General features: G+C 41.4%; 1 protein-coding gene across 2 annotated transcripts in view; it reads right to left on the bottom strand.

Annotated features, from left to right (window-relative positions):
- Positions 1-17,259, bottom strand: part of LOC115892068 (zinc finger protein 98) — a 34,976-nt gene that overhangs the window by 9,736 nt on the left and 7,981 nt on the right. For both annotated transcript variants that reach the window (XM_030912636.1, XM_030912635.1), the window contains exons 2-3: positions 2,657-2,783; positions 2,066-2,161 (exon numbers count right to left, since the gene is read on the bottom strand). In XM_030912636.1, the coding sequence (XP_030768496.1) occupies positions 2,066-2,161; positions 2,657-2,783 (223 nt within the window). The remainder of the gene's footprint in view (positions 1-2,065; positions 2,162-2,656; positions 2,784-17,259) is intronic.

Below are 17,259 nucleotides of genomic sequence, written 5' to 3'. Positions count from 1 at the left end.
GGTCTTACTCTGCGACTCAAGCTGGGGTGCATGGCACAATTATGGCTCACTGCAGCCTCAAACTTCCAGGTTCAAGTAATCCTCCCTCCTCAATCTCCCAAGTAGATAGGAGCACAGCACCATGTCTGGCTATTTTTAAGTGCTTTACAGAGATGAGGTTTCCATATGTCTTCCAGGATGTTCTCAAGCTTTTGGGCTCAAGCAGTCTTCCTGCCTTGGCCTCCCAAAATCCGGGGATTACAGACGTGAACCACCACCGTGACTGGCCGTGAAATGTACATTTAAATAGATTTAAGATGGTAAATTTTAGGTTATGTTTGTACAATTGATTTTTAGAAGAATAACTGAAAAAGATCCAGAATTACAAATCTTCCCAAAAATTATCTTTCAGTCACAAGTGTTTCTCTCTCACATAGGAAGTATATTTATTATTAAACACAAGGTGAAAATAAGAATATTTCCATGACTACTCATTTAGATAAGATAAAGCCACCATTAAAAATCAGCTAAGAGGCCGGGCGCGGTGGCTCAAGCCTGTAATCCCAGCACTTTGGGAGGCCGAGACAGGTGGATCACGAGGTCAGGAGATCGAGACCATCCTGGCTAACACGGTGAAACCCCGTCTCTACTAAAAAATACAAAAAACTAGCCGGGCGAGGTGGCGGGCGCCTGTAATCCCAGCTACTCGGGAGGCTGAGGCAGGAGAATGGCGTGAACCTGGGAGGCGGAGTTTGCAGTGAGATGAGATCTGCCACTGCACTCCAGCCTGGGCGACAGAGCCAGACTCCGTCTCAAAAAAATAAATAAATAAATAAATCAGCTAAGAAAAAAATATATACAAGATTAGCCATAACCAAAATTGGGATCATATTTATAGATAAAAAACATACACACATATAATCAGATTGTAATAGACATATGGCTGATTTATGTCTTAAACCCCACCCTGACTTCCATGTAAAAACAGAATTTCAAATTGTATAAAATTGTAAAACCACAAAACATAATAACCTTATGTTAAGAAACCTACACTGAAAAAACACACTAATATGAAACTACAAAATAATAATAAATGTTTACTCATAAAATCTGGTATGCAACTGGATGTAGCATTAATAAAGAATTTGTGTAGGTAACTGGAATACTTTACTGTAACTGTGAATTCACTGAAGGTGGCTATTTTGAATCACTGGCATGCACTGTAATGCAGTAGTTTCAGATAAAATGCAGCATAATCATAAACAGAAGATTCTAATGACAAAGTGATAAATAAGCATTTTAACAAATAAGATCATTTCTAAGTTTTAAATATATGCTATTCTTATGCAAAATAAAACTCTGTAATCCAAATTTAGAAGCAAAAAATAGCCTTACATTGGTAAATAAAGAAAAAATATGTATTATTTTGCAGAATATGGTCAGGGCCTCTGAAATACAAAACAAATATTTGGGAACAAATTATGTCATTTTTAAGGTATTGGCTGACAAAAGTGAGTGAAAATCCTGTCATCTTTTTTGCCTGCCTATATTTCCTTTTTGTCTGCCTACTAATTATCTAATTCACTTCAGACATAACATGTAAATTTTAGTATATTGTCCTAAATGTCTAAATCTAAAATTACTGACAAAATTGAAAAAAAATTAGCAATAAAAAACCAACGGAACAGAAACCACTACTCTCACATATTTAGGACATGATGTAAAAAGAGAACTTAAAAAACAGTTTAACACAGAGTTTCTCAAAATTATGCAGATTATCTGTGTGTTTTCAAAAACAAGCAGTCAGATTTTGCAGTCTCTTATATGCCACGAACAGGACTGTCTTGGCTGTCACTGTAAACTTGAAGGAAGGTCACCAAAGGGAAAGTAAAATCTTTAGCAATTTTACAAAGATAAGACAGAAGATGCTTCTTTGTGAGAGCAAAATAAAAAAAAAAAAATTTAGGCTTCCTAGAAACTATTTCCTTTAGAACACAGATTTCAAATCATTTTAAGGACTTTTCTTTTTTCTGCTTTGGACCTCTCATCTGTGTTGTCTGTTGTATTCACTTTCACTCTTACCTACCTGGGGGTGCAGCTCCCATCTTATGTCTCTTCACATTCCAAGGTTCTTTTCCTTGCTCCAGACAGGTGATCAGGTCTGGCTTAGAGGCAGCAATACCTGTTTTATTAAAAATAACCTGAATCGTGCTCATATTCTCCAATTATCAATTTAGTAGTGTGTTCAGTAAAAATGATGTAATAGAATATTCTAGTAAATTAATTCCAAAATACTAATTTACAACAAAAAAATTTAAATATTTAGGAAATATTTTAATTTTGTACATTCTTAATTTTACTACCTGGTACTACTAAATCAAAAATTGGTAGTGGCAATTACATTTTCAGATGTGGGCAACAGTTATGTTATGCCACTAAATTTCTAAAATTAACACTAATCCAGAGTGAAGGACACAGATCAGCTCAGGAGTGTGGAAAGTTCAGGTCAAAATGAAACATCTTGAAATTCTTTTCTACATAGACAAATCTTGAAGTTAAAAAAACAAAAACAAAAAACCGAGATCTGAAAGCATAAATTGCCAAAAACCATTCTACAAAAAAGAGAAATAAAACTTATAGGGTATATTAGGGAATTGTGTACTGAAGTTATCCTCACCCAGGAAGACCAGCTTTCTGTAGTTCTCTAACATCACATTCCTATATAAATTCTGCTGTGCAGTGTCCAGGCATTGCCACTCCTCCAGAGAGAATTCTACGGCCACATCCCTAAATGTCAACACTCCCTGAAAAACATACAAACACACACACACACACACACACACATTTACCATGTGGCCATGAACAGAATTTTTAATTTGACTCAAGGTAAAACAAGAGTAAAGAGAACTGGTTCTTACTTATAGGAGTGACTGAAAATATTTAATAAATAACTTTCCTTTCTTTTTTTTTTTTTTTTTTTTTTGAGAAGGAGTCTCGCTCTGTTGCCCAGGCTGGAGTGCAGTGGCGCAATCTCGGCTCACTGCAAGCTCCACCTCCAGGTTCATGCTGTTCTCTTGGCTCAGCCTCCCGAGTAGCTGGGACTACAGGCACCCGCCACCACGCCTGGCTAATTTTTTGTATTTTTTTTAGTAGAGACGGAGTTTCACTGTGTTACCCAGGATGGTCTAGATCTCCTAACCTCGTGATCCGCCCTCCTCGGCCTCCCAAAGTGCTGGGATTACAGCCTTGAGCCACCGCGCCCAGCCTAATAAATAACTTTCAACACAGAAATATTCTCTAATGTATTCTCTAACTCTGAGAAAAGAGAGTAGTATAAGATCCACAACATCAGTGTATAGATGACACTTTTCTGGATGGTGAAGTATAAAATTGAGGGCATTAACACTAACGTGTACATTTTTTAGTGCTATATTTACATCATACAGAATAAGCTGTGTAAAGTTTTCAGATGGAAAAGACATACTCAGTTAGAAATTACTGCTCAAACGTTAATGTGTACAATAAACTGGAGATCTTGTTAATCCTGATTATTTTTTCAGAAAATCTGAGCTGGCATGGTGGCTCATGCCTGTAATCCCAGCACTATGGGAGGCTGAGGTGGGTGGATAACGAGGTCAGGAGATCGAGACTATCCTGGCTAACACGGTGAAACCCGTCTCTACTAAAAATTACAAAAAATTAGCCAGACGTGGTGGCGGACGCCTGCAGTCCCAGCTACTGGGGAGGCTGAGACAGGAGAATGGCGTGAACCTGGGAGGTGGAGCGTGCAGTGAGCTGAAATCACGCCACTGCACTCCAGTCTAGGAGACAGAGCAAGACTCCATCTCAAAAAAAAAAAAAAAAAAAAAAATATGTAATAAAATGAGGTTTTGAATCTCTAACAAGCTCACCAGTAATGCCCATGTGTTTGGTCCAAGAAAACTATTTTGTCAAACATCCAGTAAGTGTAAGAGCCTGTGTTTTTCAGTTTTTCTGGCCTGTAAACAAAGATGAGAGCTTTCATTTTCTAAAGACAGATAACTGAAAAGAAAACCTAAGAAAGGTCAGGTGCCAGATTAAATGTGATTGTTTGTGCACATCTGCTGAATAAAGGTACATAATAATGAAGAGAAAAATAACTAACTCTATAGAAAAAAAAATTCCGTCACAGAGCTCATTAACCAAGTGAGTTATTAACATCAACTGCATGAAGACAAATGTTTATGATATGCTGATGCACAGAGAAGGACACGGCATCACTGCTATGGTAACTCCCAGCCAAAAGTAAATTATAGCCTGAATTTAATCATAAAGGAACATTGGTTTTATGCAAAGTTCCAGATACCAGTATCTGCCATGTTCTGTACATTTTAATAGTGATTTTCAGACCCTAAAGAGCAAGTATCTCCTAATGATTTTTTTTTTTTTTTCAAAACTGTCTGGGTAATAAATGCCATCCCATTTAAATAAGCATTTTCCTTTTTTCTTTTTCTTTTTTTTTTTTTGAGACGGAGTCTCGCTTTGTTGCCCAGGCTGGAGTGCGGTGGCGCGATCTCAGCTCACTGCAAGCTCCGCCTCCCGGGTTTACGCCATTCTCCTGCCTCAGCCTCCCGAGTAGCTGGGACTAGAGGCGCCTGCCACCTCGCCTGGCTAGTTTTTGTATTTATTTTTTAGTGGAGACGGGGTTTCACCGTGTTAGCCAGGATGGTCTCAATCTCCTGACCTCGTGATTCGCCCATCTCGGCCTCCTATAGTGCTGGGACTACAGGCTTGAGCCACCGCGCCCGGCTAAATAAGCATTTTCTTAATCCTGTTCTGCACACAGCTAATGGAGAACAGAGATGGAACCTCAACATCACATGCTCTCCGTCTTTACTAAGGACCCCAGCTTTTCCCCAATAGGAATACTGAGTATCCACACCTTTCCATGTTCCACAGCCACGAAATAAAAATTCTTAATATTGCAGTTCATAAATTCATGGTGGGAATTCTTTATGACATATAAGAGGCATGATCTTGAGAATGTAGAGAAGACTGGTATATAGGAAATAAATGTTTTTCAGACACCCTTGACTATAATAAGAACTAAAAAGTAGTTAAACTCATTAGGAAGAAGAAGCACAAGTAGAAAAGTAAAGCTCTGCAAGTATTGAACACATGGCATTCCAGCAGGCAGAGTAGACACAGCTCTTCATCTGAGACATGTTTAGCTTAAAAAACAAAAAACAAAACAAAAAACATTTTTTAGGGGCGGGGCAAAGATGGCCAACTAGAAGCAGCGGTGATCAGAGGCTCCCGCCGAAAAGAACCATAATGGCCTGCCTGTGCATCCTGCACTGGCACCTGAGGTATCCAGGTTCTCTCATCAGAACTGACTAGGCAGCTGGCATGGCCCATGGAGAGGAAGAAAGAAGAGTGTGGTGCAGCCACCCACCTGACAGCCGCACAGGGCAGGGGAGCCCCCACCCTCCTGCCAAGGGAGGCGGTGAATGAGTGTGCTACTTAGCTGACAAAACCATGCTTTTTCCAAGGAACTGTGCAATCCACAGACTGAAAGATTTCACTCGGGAACCCATGCCACCAGGACCTAGGGTCCCAACCCCAGAGCTGTGCAGATTCTCAAAAACCTCTCAGCTAAAATCGGTTTCGGCCTGCTGAGTTCCCAGGGGAGGGGTGACCAGCACCACAGCTGTGGCTGCCTGCTGTCTAAGCCATTTGAGCTCCTGGGGGTGGGGCAGCAACCAGTACTGGGACTGACAGCTGTCTAACACACTAGGCTCCCTGGGCAGGGGAAGGGTGGTAGCCATCTCTATAGCTCCTGGCGGTGCTTTTCCCCTGCTGGAGACAGGGATGCTGGACGGCTTGGTTCCAAGAGGTGTCCCCCACAGCCCAACACACCAGCTGTGCCAGGCTGCAGCTACAGCACCTCTTTAGGCCTGACTCTGACCCATCCCTCCTCATTTTGTGGGGCCACCCTGCAGGAACTCCAACAGCTTCAGCCAGAGGCTCAGGGACAGAACTCTGATCTCCCTGGGCCTGAGTCCCTAAGGGGAGAGGTGACTGCAGTCTCTGTGGACGAGCAGACTTAGCTTTTCCTTCTGCTAGTTCTAAGGAATCCAAGCAACCCAGAGAAGTGGGTTTAACCCCAGTGAAGCATACCCCCTCCACCAAGGGACAATAAAAGTCTTCATTAAATGTGTCCTGTTCCTCGTGCCACCCAAATCGGTGAGATACTCCAACAGGGGTTGTCAGACACCCTATACAGCTGTGTTCCTACTGGCATCAGATTGGTGTTCCTTGGAAGGCATCCATCTTTGCTGTTATCCAGCCTCCTTGAGTATTATCTCCAAGTGCAGGAGTGAACCAGATAAATAGGGCCTAAAGTGAACCCCCAGCAAACCACAGCAACCATACAGAAGAGGGACCTGACCACTGAAAGAAAAACAAACAGAAATGAACAACAGCAACAAAAAAGTCCCCACAAGAACCCCATCCAAGAGTCAGCAGCCTCAAAGTTCGAAACTAGACAAACTCATGAAGATGAGAAAGAATCAATGAAAACAAAGCTGAAGCCAGGTGCGGTGGCTCATGCCTGTAATCCCAGCACTTAAAGGAGGCCGAGGCGGGCGGATCATGAGGTCAGGAGATCGAGACCATCCTGGCTAACACGGTGAAACCCCGTCTCTACTAAAAACTACAAAAAAAATAGCAGGGCATGGTAGCAGGCACCTGTAGTCCCAGCTACTCGTGAAGCTGAGTCAGGAGAATTATGTGAACTTGGGAGGCGGCGCTTGCAGTGAGCCGAGATTGCGCCAATGCACTCCAGCTTGGGCGACAGAGCGAGACTCCATCTCAAAAAAAAAAAAAAAAAAAAAAGAAAGAAAAGTAAAAAGAAAAAAACACTGAAAACACAAAAGGCAAGAGTGCCTTATCTCCAAATGATTGCAATGCCTCTCCAGCAAGGGTGCAGAACTGGATGGAGAATAAGATAGACAAATTGACAGAAGTAGCCTTCAGAAGATGGGTAATCACAAACTCCACTGAGCTAAAGGAGCACGTTCTAACTGAATGCAAAGAAGCTAAGAACCTTGATAAAAAGTTAGAGAGAGGAGCTGCTAACCAGAATAACCAGTTGAGATAGAGTCTCACTGCACTTCACCCAGGCTGGAGTGCAGTGGTGGGATCTTGGCTCACTGCAACCTCCACCTCCCGGGTTCAAGCGATTCTGCTGCCTCAGCCTCTGGAGTAGCTGGGATTACAGGCACGTGCTACCATGACCAGCTAATTTTTCTATGTTTAGTAGAGACAGGTTTCATCATGCTGGCCAAGTTGGTTTTGATATCTTGACCTCAGGTGATCCCCCCCGCCTTGGCTTCTCAAAGTGCTGGGATTACAGGTGTAAGCCACTGTGCCCGGCCCTATTTTGTTAATTTTTTCAAAATACAGCTCCTAGATTTATTGATTTTTTTTTTTTGGAGGGTTTTTCATTTCTCAGCTGGGCATGGTGGCTCACACCTGTAACCCTAGCACTTTGGGATGCCAAGGTGGGTGGATCACAAGGTCAGGAGTTCAAGACCAGCCTGGCCAACATGGTGAAACCCTATCTCTACTAAAAATCCAAAATTTAGCTGGAGTGGTGGCTCATGCCTATACCCCTAGCTACTCAGGAGGTTGAGGCAGAAGAATCGCTTGAACCTGGGAGGCAGAGGTTGCAGTGAGCCAAGATAGTGCCACTGTACTACAATCTGTGTAACAGAGTGAGACTCTGTCTCAAATAAATAAATAAATAAATAAAAACTAAAACAAAACAAAACTGGCAAACCGAATCCAGCAGCACATCAAAAAACATCCACCAGGCCGGGCATGGCAATCCTACCACTTTGGGAGGCCGAGGCAGGCAGATCACCTGAGGACAGGAGTTCAAGACCAGCCTGACCAACATGGAGAAACCCTGCCTCTACTAAAAATACAAAAAATTAGGCAGGCGTGGTGGCGCATGCCTGTAATCCCAGCTACTCGAGAGGCTGAGGCAAGAGAGGCAAGAACCCGGGAGGCAGATGTTGCAGTGAGCCGAGATCACGCCACTGCACCGGGCAACAAGAGCGAAACTCTGTTCCAAAAAACAACAACAAGAACAACAAAAAACTGATCCACCATGATCAAGTCGGCTTCACCCCTGTGATGCAGGGCTGGTTCAACATATGCAAATCAATAAACAAAATTCATGACATAAACAGAACTAAAGACAAAAACCACATGATTATCTCAATCGATGCAGAAAACGCCTTTGATAAAATTCAACTTTCTTTCATGTTAAGGCCGTGCGCGGTGGCTCAAGCCTGTAATCCCAGCACTTTGGGAGGCCGAGACGGGCGGATGACGAGGTCAGGAGATCGAGACCATCCTGGCTAACACGGTGAAACCCCGTCTCTACTAAAAAATACAAAAAATTAGCCGGGCGAGATGGCGGCCGCCTGTAGTCCCAGCTACTTGGGAGGCTGAGGCAGGAGAATGGCGTAAACCTGGGAGGCGGAGCTTGCAGTGAGCTGAGATCCGGCCACTGCACTCCAGCCCGGGCGACAGAGCGAGACTCCGTCTCAAAAAAAAAAAAAAAAAAAAAAAAAAAAAAAAAGAACTCTCAATAAACCAGGTGTTGAGGGAATATATCTCAAAATAATAAGACCTTTTATGACAAACCCACAGTCAATGTCATATTGAATGGGAAAATGCTAGAAGCATTCTCTGAAAAGGATGACAAGACAAGGATGCCCTTTCTCACCATTCCTATTGAACATAGTATTGGAAGTTATGGCCAGGGCAATCAGACAGGGGAAAGAAATAGAGTACTCAAATAGAAAAAGAGGAAGTCAAATCGTCTCTGTTTGCAGATGACATTATTCTATATTTAGAAAATTCCATCATCTCAGCCTAAAAATTCCTTAAGCTGATAAATAACTTCAGCAAAGTCTCAGGATACAAAATCAATGTGCAAAAATCACAGGCATTCCTATAAGCCAACAATAGACCATCAGAGAGCCAAATCATAAACAAACATCACAACTGCTACAAAAAGAATAAAATATCTAAAAATACAGCTAACAAGGAATGTGAAGGACCTCTTCAAGGAGAACTACAAACCACTGCTCAAGGAAGTAAGAGTGCAAACAATCAAATGGAAAAACATCCCATCCTTATGGATAGAAGGAATCAACATCATGAAAATGGTCATACTGCCCAAAGTAATTTATGGACTCAATGTTATTCCCATCAAACTACCATTGACATTCTTCACAGAATTAGAAGAAGAAAAAAAAAAAGACTTTAAATTTCATATGGAACCAAAAAAGAACCCATATAGCCAAGACAATCTTAAGCAAAAAGAACAAAGATGGCAGCATCACACTACCTGATTTCAAGCTATACTACAAGACTACAGTAAGCAAAACAACATGGTACTGCTCCAAAGACAGACATACAGACCAATGCAACAGAAAAGAGCCCTCAGAAGTAACACCACATATCTACAACCATCTGATATTCAACAAACCTGACAAAAACAAGCAATGAGGAAAGGATTTTCTGTTCAATAAATGGTCCTGAGAAAACTGGCTAGCCATATGCAGAAAACTGAAACTGGACCTCTTCCTTATGTCTTACACAAAAATTTACTCAAGATGGATTAAAGACTTAAATGTAAAACCCAAAACCATAAAAACCCTAGAAGAAAACCTAGGCAATACCATTCAGGACATAGGCATGGGCAAAGACTTCATGATGAAAATGCCAAAAGCAACTGCAACAAATGCCAAAATTGAAGAATAAGACCTAATTAAACTAAAGAGCTTCTACAAAGAAAAAGAAACTATCATCAGAGTGAACAGGCAACCTATAGAATAGGAGAAAATTTTTGCAATCTACCCATCTGACAAAGGTCTAATATCCAGAATTTACAAGAAACTTTAAAAAATTTACAAGAAAAAAAAAATTCCATCAAAAAGCAACCAAAAGCTGGGCATGGTGGCTCACGCCTGTCATCCCACCAGTTTCAGAGGCTGAGATGGGTAGCTCATTTGAGGCCAGGAGTTTGAGACCAGCCTGGCCAATATGGTGAAACCCCGCCTCTACTAAAAATACAAAAATTAGCTGGGTGTGGTAGTGGACGTCTGTAGTCCCAGCTACTCGGTAGGCTGAGGCAGGAGAATGGCTTGATCCCAGGAGGTAGAGGTTGCAGTGAGCAGAGATTATGCCACTGCACTCCAGCCTGGGAGACAGAGTGAGACTCTATCTCACAAAAAAAAAAAAGGCGGGGGGGGGGGGCAAAAGATGAACAAACACTTCTCAGAAGAAGGCAATTTATGTGGCCAACAGATATATGAAAAGAAGCTCAACATCACTGATCATTAGAGAAATATAAATCAAAACCACAATAAGATACCATCTCACACCAGTCAGAATGGTGATTATTAAAAACAATAGATGCTGGTGAGGCTGTGGAGAAATAGGAACGCTTTTACACTGTTGCTGAGAATGTATATTAGTTCAACCATCGTGGAAGACAGTGTGGTGGTTCCTCAAGGATCTAGAACCAGAAATACCATTTGACCCAGCAATCCCACTACTGGGTGTATACTCGAAGAAATATAAATCATTCTACTATAAAGACACATGCACACGTATTTTTATTGCAGCACTATTTACAATGGGAAAGATATGGAACAGCCCAAATGCCCATCAATGACAGAATGGATAAATAAAATGTGGTACATACACACCATGGAATACTATGCAGCCATACAAAGAAATGAGATCATGTCCTTTGTAGGAACATGGATTAAGCTGGAAGTCATCAACCTCAGCAAACTAACACAGGGATAGAAAACCAAAAATGACATGTTCTCACTCATAAGTGGTAGCTGAACAATGAGAACACATGGGTACAGGGAGGGGCACAACACACACCAGGGCCTGTTGTGAAGTTGGGGACAAGGGGAGGGCACCTAGAAGCATCAATGTGTGCAGCAAACCACCATGGCACACATATACCTATGTAATAAACCTGCACATTAATTAAGCATTGTCTCTCAAGCTTTAATGAGCTTATAAATCATTCGGTAATGTTGGTCTCACTCTATGTAATGTGATTCTGCAGGTATGGAAAGGGTCCATGAGAGGGTGTTTTAAATAAGTCCCCTGTCAAGGCTGACTCCCCCTAGGCTCATTATTAGCATTAGTTAGAGAAAGCAGGCACAGCACAGAGTCTCTTACACTTGGCACTCTTGTCACAACACAATTACTTCTGGAACAAATGAAGACAACCAATCTCCATCTTAAAGTATCATAATCTTTGTTGGCTTTTTAAAGTTTTTTGTTTTGTTTTGTTTTGTTTTTTTAGACAGAGTTTTGCTCTTGTTGCCCAGGTTGGAGTGCAATGGTGCAATCTTGGCTCACTGTAACCTCTGCCTCCTGGGTTCAAGCAATTCTCCAGCCTCAGCCTCCCAAGTAGCTGGGAATACAGGTATGCACCACCATGCCTGGCTCATTTGTTGTATTTAGTAGAGACGGGATTTCACCATGTTGGTCAGGCTCATCTCGAACTCCTGACCTCAGGTGATCCACCCGCCTTGGCCTCCCAAAGTGCTGGGATGACAGGCATGAGCCACTGCACCCAACGACTTTTTAAAGTTACAGAGAAAACAGAAAGTAGCAATATCTGACTGAGTCTGCATTCATTCATTCATTCATTCATTTATTTATTTATTTATTTAGACAGAATCTCACTCTGTTGCCCAGGCTGGAGTGCCGTGGTGAGATCTGCACTTACTGCACCCTCTGCCTCTCAGGTTCAAGTTATTATTCTGCCTCAGCCTCCCGAGTAGCTGGAACTACAGGCATGCACCACCATGCCTGGCTGACTTATTATTATTATTTTTTTTTTTATTTTTTGTAAAGCCAGGATACCACCATGTTAGTCAAGCTGTTCTTAAACTCCTGACCTCAAATGATCTGCCCACCTCTGCCTCCCAAAGCGCTGGGATTATAGAAGTGAGCCACCGCACCCCGCCCTTGCTTTTGCATTGTAAGTACTTCAGCATGCAAATAATTACCTTGGATAATCAAGTTTCTGTCAAAAGAACTTATGTAACTTTTAGTATCTATCATTCTGTATTGCTAAATTTAATTCTTCCTTTGTGTCCAACTTTCATGTGCTCCTAAAATGAGCTTTACTCTGAACAAATCTGTGTGTACTTTTAATGACCGAAAATTAAAAAAATAAACCTTTGCCAAAGCAAAAACAAAGCAATGAATCTCAGGTTACAAATAAAGACAATCCTGAGTCAAAAAGAATGACAAAAGGTTTATTTAGCTGTTAACATAATTTACATATATTTCAAAAAAGCAGAGAAAAATATCTCCATACAATCTAAATGCTTTAATAAAACAGAGATGAACAAAATATCCTCCCTTACTTTCATGTATGTGAATAAAGCCTCTTATTTTTAATTTACATTTTCTCCTAAAACAACCAGGTCACTGGACATGTTCTTGAATTCTTGGACATCTGAATTGTGAACCTGAAAGAATGTTTATGGTAAAAAAGCAGAAGAGACAAAGGTGCTATGATAAATTGATGGGTGCACATAAATAAATCAAGTTGTCAGAGATCTATGAAGAGAATGTGATACTGACACAATAATAGTGGGAGTCTACAACACCCACCGGCACTAACAGACACATTATTGAGGCAAAAAATTAACAAAGATATTAAGACCTAAATTCAACATGTGACTAAACAGTCCTAATAGACTTCTACAGAACTCTGCATCTAAAAACAAGAGTATACAGTCTTCTCATCATTACGTGGCACATACTCTAGAACCACACAGAGGCCACAACTTGATAAAAATGTAATTCAATAAAAAGAAAATCACTTGATTCATACAATTACATGGAAATTAAACAACCTTCACTTGAATTACTTTTGGGTAAATAATGAAATTAAGGCAAGAACCAAGAAGTTCTTTGAAAAAAATGAGAACAAAGATACAACATACCTGAATTTTTGCAACACAGTTAAGGCGGTGTTAGGAGAAAAATTTATAGCATCAAATGCTTACATTGAAAAGTCAGACTTCAGTTTAACAACCTGACATCATAAATAAAAGACTGAGAGAAACAAGAGCAAATCAACCCCTAAGCTAGCAGAAGATAAGAAATAACCAAAATTGGCCGGGCGCGGTGGCTCAAGCCTGTAATCCCAGCACTTTGGGAGGCCAAGGCGGGTGGATCACGAGGTCAGGAGATCGAGACCATCCTGGCTAACACGGTGAAACCCCGTCTCTACTAAAAATACAAAAACTAGCCGGGCGAGGTGGCGGGCGCCTGTAGTCCCAGCTACTCAGGAGGCTGAGGCAGGAGAATGGCGTAAACCCGGGAGGCGGAGCTTGCAGTGAGCTGAGATCTGGCCACTGCACTCCAGTCCTGGCGACAGAGCGAGACTCCGCCTCAAAAAAAAAAAAAAAAAAAAAAAAGAAATAACCAAAATCATTTCTGAATGGAAGGAGATTTTGACATGAAAAACTATACAAAAGATCAAGAATTGCAGGAGTAAAATCTTAAGAAAAAAAAAGACAAATTATTAACAAAATATTGGCAAACCAAATTGAGCAGGACATCAAAAACCTAACCGACTATCATCAAGTAGGGTTCATTCTGGGGATGCAAGGCTAATTCAACATATATGAGGTGGGGTGTGGTGGCTCACGCCTGTAATCCCAGCACTTTGGGAGGATGAGGCGGGTGATCACCTGAGGTCAGGAGTTCAAGACCAGCCTGGCCAACATGGTTAAACCCCGTCTCTACTAAAAATACAATAATTAGCCAGGAGTGGTAGCTGGCACCTGTAATCCAGCTGCTTGGGAGGCTGAGGCGGGAACCCAGAGGCAGAGGTTGCAGTGAGCTGAGATGGCGCCACTGCACTCCAATCTGGGCAACAGAGCCAGACTCCGTCTCGAAAAAAAAAAAAGAAAAAAGAAAAAGAAAAATCACAGATGAATTAAAAATGTGATCATCACATAAACAGAACTAAAGACAGAAAGCACAAAATTATGTCAATAGACGCAGAAAAGGCTATCAATAAAATTTAACTTTTTTTTTTTCTTTTTTCTTTAAGACGGAGTCTCGCTCTATCGCCCAGGCTGGAGTGCAGTGGCGGGATCTCAGCTCACTGCAAGCTCCGCCTCCCGGGTTCACGCTATTCTCCTGCCTCAGCCTCCGGAGTAGCTGGGACTACAGGAGCCCGCCACCTCGCCCAGCTAGTTTTTCTGTATTTTTTAGTAGAGACGGGGTTTCACCGTGTTAGCCAGGATGGTCTCGATCTCCTGACCTCGTGATCCGCCCGTCTCGGCCTCCCAAAGTGCTGGGATTACAGGCTTGAGCCACCGCGCCCGGCCAAAATTTAACATTTTTAAGTTATAAAGCCTCAACAAACTAGGCATAGAAGGTACATACTTCAAAATAATGAGTTATCGGCTGGGCGCAGTGGCTCATGCCTGTAATCCCAGCACTTTGGGAGGCTGAGGCAGGAGGATCACGAGGTCAGGAGATCGAGATCATCCTGGCTAACACAGTGAAACCTCGTCTCTACTAAAAATACAAAAAAATTAGCCAGGCGTGGTGGCGGGCGCCTGTAGTCCCAGCTACTCCGGAGGCTGAGGCAGGAAAACGGTGTGAACCCAAGAGGCGGAGCTTGCAGTGAGCTGAGATCGCACCACTGCACTCCAGCCTGGGCGACAGAGCGAGACTCCGTCTCAAAAAAAATATAAAAATAAAAATAAAAAAATAAAAGGCATACAAACAGGAAGAGAGGAAGTCAAAACTTATTTCTGTTTACAGATGACATAATGCTGTACCTGTAAAACCCTATAATCTTGGCAGAAAAGCTTTTCAAACTGACAAAACTCTTCAGTAAAATTTCAGAATACAAAATAACTGTATCAAAATTAGCAGCATCCCTGTAAATAATAATAAAAAAAAATGCATGCCAAAAGACAAATCAAAAACGGAATCCAATTCACAATCACTACAAGAAGAATAAAATATCGGCCGGGTGCGGTGGCTCAAGCCTGTAATCCCAGCACTTTGGGAGGCCGAGACGGGCGGATCACGAGGTCAGGAGATAGAGACCATCCTGGCTAACACAGTGAAACCCCGTCTCTATTAAAAAGTACAAAAAACTAGCCAGGCGAGGTCGCGGGCGCCTGTAGTCCCAGCTACTCCGGAGGCTGAGGCAGGAGAATGGCGTAAACCCGGGAGGCGGAGCTTGCAGTGAGCTGAGATCCCGCCACTGCACTCCAGCCCGGGCAACAGAGCGAGACTCCGTCTCAAAAAAAAAAAAAAAAAAAAAAAAAATTAGCTGGGGTGGTGGCGCATGCCTGTAATCCCAGCTACTCGGGAGGCTGAGGCAGGAGAATCGCTTGAACCTGGGAGGCGGAGGTTGTGGTGAGCCGAGATCGTGCCATCGCCCTCCAACCTGGGCAAAAAGAGCGAAACTCGGTCTCAAAATAAAAAAAAAAAAAGTCAGAGATGACACAAAGAAATGGAAAACCATTTTATGGTCATGGATAGAAAAGATCAATATTGGCCAGGCAAAGTGGCTCACACCTGTAATCCCAACACTTTGGGAGGCTGAAGTGGGTGGATCACGAGGTCAGGAGTTCGAGACCAGCCTGCTAACATGGTGAAACTCCATCTCTACTAAAAAAACAAAAATTAGCCGGGCGTGGTGGCAGGTATCTGTAATCTCAGCTACTCGGGAAGCTGAGGCAGAAGTCACAGTGAACCGAAATCACAACACTGCACTCTAGCCTGGGTGACAGAGCAAGACTCCATCTCAAAAAAAAAAAAAAAAAAAAAAAAAAAAAAAAAAAAAAACAGAAAGAAAAGATCAGTATTATTAAAATGGTTATACTGCCAAAAAATTACAGATTTGCTATTTTTATCAAACTACCAAAAATATTTCTTAACAGAATGAAAAAAAAAACAGAACAAAAAAATTTTAAAATTATGGAATCAAAAAAGGGCCCAAATAGCCAAGCCAATCATAACTGAAAAGAACAAAGCTGAAGTCATTACATTACCTGAACTCAAACTGTACTACAGGGTACAGTAAACAAAGCAACATGGTACTGGTACAAAAACAAACTCATAGACCAACACAACAGAAAGCCCATAATAATGACACACACTCACAACCATCTAGTCTTTGGCAAAACTAACAAGAGGAATCTGGAAAGAATTCCCTATTTAACAAATGGTACTGGAATAACTAGCTAGCACTATGTAGAAGATTGAAACTGGACCCTTCATTATACCATATACAAAAATCAACTCAAGATAAATTAAAGATTTAAATGTAAAATGTCAAATTATATATTTAAAAAAATCCATGAAATACCATTCTAGACATAGAAGCCAGCAAAAATTTTAAAATAAAGATACCAGAAGCAATTGCAACAAAAGTAATAATTGACAAATGGAAGCTATTTAAGCTAAAAAGCTTCTTCACAGCAAAGGAAACCATCAACACAGTAAACAAACAACACACAGAACAAAAGAAAATATTTGCAAACTATGCTTTTGACAAAGGTCCAATATCCATAGTTTATAAGAAACTTAAACAAGTTTAGAGAAAAAAAAAAAAAGACCTCACTAAAAGGTAAACAAGAAACATGAAAAAGATGTTTTTTCAAAGAAGACATACATGTGGCTAACAAGCATATAAAAAATGCTCATCACTAATCAATCATTAGAGAAATTCAAAGAAAAATCACAGTGAAATATCATCTCACACCAGTGAGGATGGCTATTAGAAAGTCAAAAGATAACAGATGCTGGCAAGGTTACAGAGAAACAGGAATGCTTATACCAGTGGGAGTGTAAATTAGTTCATTATAAAAAGCAGTGTGACGATTCCTCACAGAACTAAAACAGAATTACCTTTTGACCCAGCAACCTCATAATTGGGCATATACCCAGTAAAATACAAATTATTCTATCATAAAGACATACACATGTTCATTGCAGTACTATTCACAATAGCAAAGACATGGAATCAACCTAAATGCTTCTCAACTGCATACCGGATAAAGAAAATATGGTATGGCTGGCCATGGTGACTTACACCTCTAATCTCAGCAGTTTGGGAGGCCGAGGCAGGTAAACAACCTGAGTTCAAAAGTCTGAGGCCACCCAGTGCAACATGGCAAGACCCCATCTCTACAA

The sequence above is a fragment of the Rhinopithecus roxellana genome, chromosome 12, assembly GCF_007565055.1.
Source record: "Rhinopithecus roxellana isolate Shanxi Qingling chromosome 12, ASM756505v1, whole genome shotgun sequence".
Taxonomy (NCBI): Eukaryota; Metazoa; Chordata; class Mammalia; order Primates; family Cercopithecidae; genus Rhinopithecus; species Rhinopithecus roxellana.
This window is presented reverse-complemented; position numbering and strand designations above follow the sequence as displayed.